At 38.4% G+C, this 10053-nt stretch overlaps 1 protein-coding gene across 1 annotated transcript; it reads left to right on the top strand.

The window, feature by feature from the left end:
• Positions 1-1545: 1545 nt before the first annotated feature.
• mipb (major intrinsic protein of lens fiber b) lies at positions 1546-4047 on the top strand. The gene is made up of 4 exons (XM_058644028.1): positions 1546-2246; positions 2342-2506; positions 2591-2671; positions 2754-4047. The coding sequence occupies exons 1-4, from the start codon at positions 1887-1889 to the stop codon at positions 2937-2939; spliced, it is 792 nt and encodes a 263-aa protein (XP_058500011.1). The 5' UTR covers positions 1546-1886; the 3' UTR covers positions 2940-4047.
• The last annotated feature ends 6006 nt before the right edge of the window (positions 4048-10053 follow it).

Below are 10053 nucleotides of genomic sequence, written 5' to 3'. Positions count from 1 at the left end.
TAAAACTGCTAGAAATCACTATCTCTGATGTCAGTGTAATTTGAATATGACACACACACACACACACACACAAACAGCTATAACTGCCTCAGTGCTGCCAGCATTTTGCATTGTGTGTGTTCTTTCTAACATGTATAAAAGGGAGTTTAAACGGCAAGCTCAGCATTCCGCTTTCATCATCGCCACAACCCCCCACCTCACTCAACACCGAAGGCTCTCGACCGGTCATTGTGTCACATCCCTAACCCACTACTGCACCTCTCCCTCTAACACACACACACACATGTTTGTGCAGCAGTCATAGTGAGGACACTCATAGACAAAATGCTTCCCATAAATCCCTTAACTGAACCTTAGCCATCACAACTAAGTGCCTAACCCTTACTCTATCTTAAACATATTAAACCCCTAAAACCTCACAAAATTACCCATTCAAGAACACACGCAGTCACACGTTGTTGTTTTCTTTCTTTTTACATTTTTCTTCACAGTCTTGTGTCTCCACCACATGGCACTGGACGCTCAGCTGTGAGGCATTGTCAAGTTCAGTTTTTCCTGTTTGCCATCACAGGCCTCACTGACCCCTGACCCCTGACTTTTGACCCTTTCTCCCCTTAAACATAAGTGCATATCAACAACAGCACTCGGTGTTGGAAGCTTCTCCAGAGCGTTGATCAGAGGAAAATAACGTGAGACTTCACAGCTTTAGAATTTAGCGCTGCAGTTTAGTTTCCGTGCTGCTGTAGCTTCTGTGCTTCAGTTGAATATGTAATTTTTGTCTGGCCTCATACGTTCATACATTCATACGTTCATACGTCGCACACATGCACATGTTTGCTACAGACAAAGGTTTCACAGGGTCAGGCCTTTCAGTGTATGCGTCAGTTCTGTGCTGTTAGCTTTGGGCACTTCCGTCCAGGGCCCCCAACTGCATTGTGTGTATGATTGTGTGTGTGTGTGTACTTGTATTCATTACCTCTTTAGGACCATTAGTCCTCATGGAGACCAAATCCTGGTTCTAATGAGGGAGAACTGGTTACATTTAGGGCTACAGGACTAGACATTTAGTGGTTATGGTTAAGGCTAGGGATAATGATGGAAGTCTTGTCCTCAGAAGAGTAACTGTGCAAACCTGTGTGCATGTGTGTTTGTCTGTCCTTGTCCACGCGTGTCCGTGTCCCCTGAATGTGACAGTTATGATATGTCAAGAGATGACATACAGTATACCCCAAAGATAACTCTGTCCTCTCAGCTCCAGCTGCTGTGGCTGTTCCTCCTGATTATGCTGCACAGTGCGACCTGTTGCTTCTCTCTCTCTTTATTAAATGTCTTATTTCTTGCATTACATGTTTGTCCACTCAGATACACTGTCTCGCACTTGTTATGGACGGGTGACAGAGGGTTAAGTTCAGTTTGTTTAATTTAGGATGTCCACCACTGCTGTCCCCCCACCCTTGGCTTGACAGGGGGATTATGACGTCACACGGGGCCCCTGGGGGCTATTATAAAGCCTCAGTCTGGCCCTCTCCCCTCCGTCAGAGAGGCTTAAACGTTCACCGGAAAACTCTATCAAACCCCGTCTCTTTTTTTCTTTTAGAAATATAACTTCATCGTTGATGACCACCTTCTCTTGACCTCCTGAGGTTTCCATCCACGCTCCCACATCATCTTACCTATGTCTTTGGGACAGGTGGACAGAGGTGGCAGTTGTTCTTGGTAAAGACCTGTTCACTGGATTCCGAAATCCTGTTTTTCTAAAAGGGCGACCCCCCCCCCTTTTTTGTTATTTTTGGTATTAGAAGAAGAGGTATAGATTTACCATTTCCAGACTCTACTGATTTTTTTTTTTTATAAATTTGGTGGAGAGCCTCAAGTAAACAGTCAACATGTGGGAATTCCGCTCCATGAATTTTTGGCGGGCGGTCTTTGCAGAATTCTTTGGGACCATGTTCTTCGTATTCTTTGGCATGGGCGCCGCCCTGCGCTGGACCACGGGTCCCCATCATATCCTCCATGTGGCCCTCTGCTTTGGGCTGGCAGCCGCCACCCTCATCCAGTCGATTGGCCACATCAGCGGCGGCCACATCAACCCCGCCGTTACCTTCGCCTACCTGATCGGCTCACAGATGTCTCTTTTCCGTGCCATTTTCTACATTGCCGCCCAGTGCTTGGGTGCCTTAGCCGGGGCTGCTGTACTGTACGGGGTCACGCCCTCCAACATGAGGGGCAACATGGCAATGAACATGGTAAGGATATGTATGTTTCAGACTCTTGAATTAGTGATTCGTTGGAAAAACCCAAAAGTAAAACAACAAAAACATTTATCTTCATCCATCTCCAGCTGCAGCCTGGCATCAGCCTGGGAATGGCCACCACCGTGGAGGTTTTCCTCACCATGCAGCTGGTGGTGTGTGTGTTCGCCGTGACTGATGAGAGGAGAAATGGACGCCTGGGATCTGCTGCCCTCTCCATCGGCTTCTCCGTCACCATTGGACATCTCATGGGGGTGAGAATATATGTAGAAAACTAGTCATGAAATCCACATTTTCTTTTTGCAATGCACCACACTAATGCATGCTTTATGTTTCAGATGTACTACACTGGTGCTGGAATGAACCCTGCTCGCTCCTTCGCTCCTGCTATGCTCTTCAGGAACTTCGTCAACCACTGGGTAAGACCTGAAATCACCACCTCAGCTTTCACTTCTCTCTCTCAGAGAGAATTATTACTGACTGTCCGTCGTTTGCTGGCAGGTGTACTGGGTTGGGCCTATGATAGGAGGTGCCATGGGCGCCCTCCTGTACGATTTCATGCTGTTCCCACGCATGAGGGGTTTGTCTGAGCGCCTGGCAACACTGAAGGGCAGCCGACCCCCTGAGAGCGAGACCCAGCAGGACACCCGCGGGGAACCCATCGAGCTCAAGACACAATCCCTATAAACCTGCTCCTGTCCTCTGCTCCAACTCATGCTGCGGAACAACGGACAAGGCCCTGAGCAACCACCTCCACCTCCACCCACCCATGTCTTCACACTTCATCGCACAAGACTAACCCAAAAAATACTAACACGATTCTCCCAGTGACACACACACATGTTCATAACCTTCAACCCCAACACACAGTGAGACTCCTCTCCTCCCCTGCGGTGTCCTTCCTGTGTATTCTGAACTGGACATTTTTATAAGATAAGAACCTGAAGCTGCTTCAGTTTCATCTCCTCCACTATCACCACCACCACCACCACCACCCACATGCTTTCTCCATCCATCCAGGTCGACGATCGAGGAAACCCTGAAACAAGCAGAGGGGTGAAAGGGGTTAGACCAGGAGCAGGATGAGGGTAAGAGGGCATGGGTGGAGTAGAAGGGTGGGGATTGAGTGAAGAGGGCAACACGCTGGGTTTGTGGTCATTTCAGGTTGGGTTAGACCAGTGAAGATGGACATGCTTTTCATTATACATCTGAATTTATCTCCATTTTAGTTTAATTTTTTCTTCTTTCCTTTACTTTAGGCTCATTTTGTTTTCTGCACTTCAGACAAAAGACATGGAAGTATGATGCCATTAGATTTGAGCAGGGTTTCACTTTTTTTCAATAACTACCTTTTATCTGTGGGTTTGTGAGTGTGTGTGTGTGTGTGTGACAGAGAGAGAGTGAATGTGGCCTGTATGTGCAAGTTTTTTTTTCAAGTGAGCATCTGTGTGTATGTGTGTGTGTGTGTGTGTGATTGCAGATACAGATACTTTTTATTTTGTTTTATTTTCATTACCGCTCTCCTGTTTACGCTCCAGTCACTGTGTTCATCTTGTCACCAGTTTTTAAAAACACAATCATTGCTGGTTTTTGCTATGATATACATTTTTACACCAACCATCTGCTTCTTTTTTGTTTTTGAGCAAACGCAATCCGAACGAAATGTTGTACCTAAGGCTTTGATATAGTGGGTTCTGTTGAATGGAGATCAGCCGTGCAAGCGTTTTTATTGAGTCTCCTTTCACATTGAGTCTCACCTGGAGCACAAGGTGTTTCAATAAAATTTTAAAACACAGGTTTTGGCTCATTTTCTGTCTGTGTTGAGTGAAGTTCTGTGTCGTGTGGAGATGAAGCATGAGCAATGACTGAGTTTGGCCAGAAGATGGCGGGAAAAGCACATGACACTCAGACGTCTAGAATTAAGGGAGAAGAAACCTCAGGGAATTCTGGGTGAAAATGAGAATAGTGTTGTAATAGATTACATTAGTCTCAAGAATTTAGGGAGATGTAGTTGAGGGAGTGGTTGCATGTGCTGCACAGGGTCCACAGAGTCCCCCACCCCCACCCAAGACTATTGCTCGTGTCTGATAAGATGCATGGTTTTAAAACTGACTTGCACATTTATAGTAGATATGTTTTTGTTTCAGCTGAAACTAGAGCATGACTCCACCTTCAGAGCAGTGACTTAACAATGACAATATTAAACATTTCATACATTAGTACTATTTTATAAACAACTCCCTAGGGATAGTTCAGAGTACTTTCATTTTCCATGAAGCCACATCCAGCTTTGCATTTGTCTCATACAACTCTATTCTAATGTTTGTTTAAAGCTATAAATACTGTACATGAGCAACACACTGTCACACTGTGTGATCCTTTATTAGTGCCTGCTGCTGCAAGGCATACTAGTCAGAACTCCCTATAGAGTTCTCAATAGAATCCCTTGCAGCGCAAGCATCTATTGTTATTCTACGCGTTTATTCTGTTTCCTCTTCCGCCAACAGTTTGCCACGTAACTCCACCCACAGTTTTGAGAAACCCCTCAACATGTTATACCAAAACGTGTGGCATGATAGGGAATGACATTTCTAAGCATTTCGAGTAACCATGGCGAAAAAAAACTCTACATACTAAACTATGACATTTTTGTCAAAATTTGGACGACATACTTAACAATGACATTTTTGTCAAATTTTGGACACCATACATTTTATGACATGTTTGTCAAATTTTGGATGACACACTAAAATATGACATTTTTGTCACATTTTGGACGACATTCTAAACTATGACTTTATAGTCAAATTTTGGACGACATACTATACTATGACTTTTTGGTCAAAATTTGGACAACATACTAAAGTATGACTTTTTTGTGAAATTTTAGATGACATACTATACTATGACTTTTTGTCACATTTCGGACGACATACTATACTATGAGGGCCACACGGTGGTGTAGTGGTTAGCACTCTCGCCTTGCAGCGAGAAGACCCGGGTTCGAGCCCCGGTTGGAACAAGGGCCTTTCTGCATGGAGTTTGCATGTTCTCCCCGTGTGTGCGTGGGTTCTCTCCGGGTACTCCGGCTTCCTCCCACAGTCCAAAAACATGCAATGTGGGAATAGGTAAATTGGACACTCCAAATTGACCATAGGAGTGAGTGTGAGAGTGAATGGTTGTTTGTCTCTATCTGTGTGTGGCCCTGCGACGGACTGGCGAACTGTCCAGGGTGTACCCCGCCTATCGCCCGATGTAGCTGAGATTGGCACAGCACCCCCCGCGACCCTCTGGTTGAGGATAAAGCGGTAAATGATGACTGACTGACTATACTATGACTTTTTTGACATATTTTGGACGACTTAGCACTCTCGCCTTGCAGCGAGAAGACCCGGGTTCGAGCCCCGGTTGGAACAAGGGCCTTTCTGCATGGAGTTTTTGACATTTTTGTAAAAATTTGGATGACATACTTAAGTATGACTTTTTTGTCAAATTTTGGACGACATACTATGTCCAAAATATGACACTTTTGACCTACTAAACTATGACTTTTTAGTCAAATTTTGGACAACATACTAAAGTATGACTTTTTAGTCAAAATTTGGACGACATACTTAACTATGACTTTTTTGTCAAATTTTGGACGACATACTATACTATGACTTTTTAGTCAAAATTTGGACAACATACTAAAGTATGACTTTTTTGTCAAATTTTAGATGACATACTATACTATGACTTTTTTGTCACATTTTGGACGACATACTATACTATGACTTTTTTGTCATATTTTGGACGACATACTAAACTATGACATTTTTGTCAAATTTTGGAAGACATACTAAACTATGACATTTTTGTCACATTTTGGACAACATACTAAACTATGACATGTTTGTCAAATTTTGGAGGACATACTAAACTATGACATTTTTGTCACATTTTGGACGACATACTAAACTATGACATGTTTGTCAAATTTTGGACGACACACTAAAGTATGACTTTTTTGTGAAATTTTAGATGACATACTATACTATGACTTTTTTGTCACATTTTGGACGACATACTAAAGTATGACAATTTTGTCAAAATTTGTACGACATACTATACTATGACTTTTTTGTGAAATTTTAGATGACATACTATACTATGACTTTTTTGTCATATTTTGGACGACATACTATACCATGACTTTTTTGCCAAATTTTGGACAACATACTAAACTATGACATTTTTGGACGACATACTAAACTATGACATGTTTGTCAAATTTTGGATGACACACTAAAATATGACATTTTTGTCACATTTTGGACGACATTCTAAACTATGACACTTTTGCCAAATTTTAGACGACATACTAAACTATGACATTTTTGTCACATATTGGACGACACTAAACTATGACATTTTTGGATGACATACTAAAGTATGAAATGTTTGTCAAATTTTGGATGACATAGTAAACTATGACATTTTTGTCACATTTTGGACGACATACTAAACTATGACATTTTTGTCACATTTTGGACGACATACTAAACTATGACTTTATAGTCAAATTTTGGACGACATACTATACTATGACTTTTTGGTCAAAATTTGGACGACATACTAAAGTATGACTTTTTTGTGAAATTTTAGATGACATACTATACTATGACTTTTTGTCACATTTTGGACGACATACTATACTATGACTTTTTTGACATATTTTGGACGACATACTAAACTTTGACATTTTAGTCATATTTTGGACAACATACTAAAGTATGACTTTTTAGTCAATTTTTGGACAACATACTAAACTATGATTTTTTTGTCAAATTTTGGACGACATACTATACTATGACTTTTTAGTCAAAATTTGGACAACATACTAAAGTATGACTTTTTTGTGAAATTTTAGATGACATACTATACTATGACTTTTTTGTCACATTTTGGACGACATACTAAAGTATGACAATTTTGTCAAAATTTGTACGACATACTATACTATGACTTTTTTGTGAAATTTTAGATGACATACTATACTATGACTTTTTTGTCATATTTTGGACGACATACTATACCATGACTTTTTTGCCAAATTTTGGACAACATACTAAACTATGACATTTTTGGACGACATACTAAACTATGACATGTTTGTCAAATTTTGGATGACACACTAAAATATGACATTTTTGTCACATTTTGGACGACATTCTAAACTATGACACTTTTGCCAAATTTTAGACGACATACTAAACTATGACATTTTTGTCACATATTGGACGACACTAAACTATGACATTTTCTGATGACATACTAAAGTATGAAATGTTTGTCAAATTTTGGACAACATACTAAACTATGACATTTTTGGACGACATACTAAACTATGACATGTTTGTCAAATTTTGGATGACACACTAAAATATGACATTTTTGTCACATTTTGGACGACATTCTAAACTATGACACTTTTGCCAAATTTTAGACGACATACTAAACTATGACATTTTTGTCACATATTGGACGACACTAAACTATGACATTTTCTGATGACATACTAAAGTATGAAATGTTTGTCAAATTTTGGACGACATAGTAAACTATGACATGTTTGTCAAATTTTGGAGGACATACTAAACTATGACATTTTTGTCACATTTTGGACGACATACTAAACTATGACATGTTTGTCAAATTTTGGACGACACACTAAAGTATGACTTTTTTGTGAAATTTTAGATGACATACTATACTATGACTTTTTTGTCACATTTTGGACGACATACTAAAGTATGACAATTTTGTCAAAATTTGTACGACATACTATACTATGACTTTTTTGTGAAATTTTAGATGACATACTATACTATGACTTTTTTGTCATATTTTGGACGACATACTATACCATGACTTTTTTGCCAAATTTTGGACAACATACTAAACTATGACATTTTTGGACGACATACTAAACTATGACATGTTTGTCAAATTTTGGATGACACACTAAAATATGACATTTTTGTCACATTTTGGACGACATTCTAAACTATGACACTTTTGCCAAATTTTAGACGACATACTAAACTATGACATTTTTGTCACATATTGGACGACACTAAACTATGACATTTTTGGATGACATACTAAAGTATGAAATGTTTGTCAAATTTTGGATGACATAGTAAACTATGACATTTTTGTCACATTTTGGACGACATACTAAACTATGACATTTTTGTCACATTTTGGACGACATACTAAACTATGACTTTATAGTCAAATTTTGGACGACATACTATACTATGACTTTTTGGTCAAAATTTGGACGACATACTAAAGTATGACTTTTTTGTGAAATTTTAGATGACATACTATACTATGACTTTTTGTCACATTTTGGACGACATACTATACTATGACTTTTTTGACATATTTTGGACGACATACTAAACTTTGACATTTTAGTCATATTTTGGACAACATACTAAAGTATGACTTTTTAGTCAATTTTTGGACAACATACTAAACTATGATTTTTTTGTCAAATTTTGGACGACATACTATACTATGACTTTTTAGTCAAAATTTGGACAACATACTAAAGTATGACTTTTTTGTGAAATTTTAGATGACATACTATACTATGACTTTTTTGTCACATTTTGTACGACATACTAAAGTATGACAATTTTGTCAAAATTTGTACGACATACTATACTATGACTTTTTTGTGAAATTTTAGATGACATACTATACTATGACTTTTTTGTCATATTTTGGACGACATACTATACCATGACTTTTTTGCCAAATTTTGGACAACATACTAAACTATGACATTTTTGGACGACATACTAAACTATGACATGTTTGTCAAATTTTGGATGACACACTAAAATATGACATTTTTGTCACATTTTGGACGACATTCTAAACTATGACACTTTTGCCAAATTTTAGACGACATACTAAACTATGACATTTTTGTCACATATTGGACGACACTAAACTATGACATTTTCTGATGACATACTAAAGTATGAAATGTTTGTCAAATTTTGGACAACATACTAAACTATGACATTTTTGGACGACATACTAAACTATGACATGTTTGTCAAATTTTGGATGACACACTAAAATATGACATTTTTGTCACATTTTGGACGACATTCTAAACTATGACACTTTTGCCAAATTTTAGACGACATACTAAACTATGACATTTTTGTCACATATTGGACGACACTAAACTATGACATTTTCTGATGACATACTAAAGTATGAAATGTTTGTCAAATTTTGGACGACATAGTAAACTATGACATGTTTGTCAAATTTTGGAGGACATACTAAACTATGACATTTTTGTCACATTTTGGACGACATACTAAACTATGACATGTTTGTCAAATTTTGGACGACACACTAAAGTATGACTTTTTGTGAAATTTTAGATGACATACTATACTATGACTTTTTTGTCACATTTTGGACGACATACTAAAGTATGACAATTTTGTCAAAATTTGTACGACATACTATACTATGACTTTTTTGTGAAATTTTAGATGACATACTATACTATGACTTTTTTGTCATATTTTGGACGACATACTATACCATGACTTTTTTGCCAAATTTTGGACAACATACTAAACTATGACATTTTTGGACGACATACTAAACTATGACATGTTTGTCAAATTTTGGATGACACACTAAAATATGACATTTTTGTCACATTTTGGACGACATTCTAAACTATGACACTTTTGCCAAATTTTAGACGACATAC

The sequence above is a fragment of the Solea solea genome, chromosome 11 (genome assembly GCF_958295425.1).
Source record: "Solea solea chromosome 11, fSolSol10.1, whole genome shotgun sequence".
Classification (NCBI taxonomy): Eukaryota; Metazoa; Chordata; class Actinopteri; order Pleuronectiformes; family Soleidae; genus Solea; species Solea solea.
Note: the sequence above shows the minus strand (reverse complement) of the source record. Positions and strands in the feature narration are given on the sequence as shown.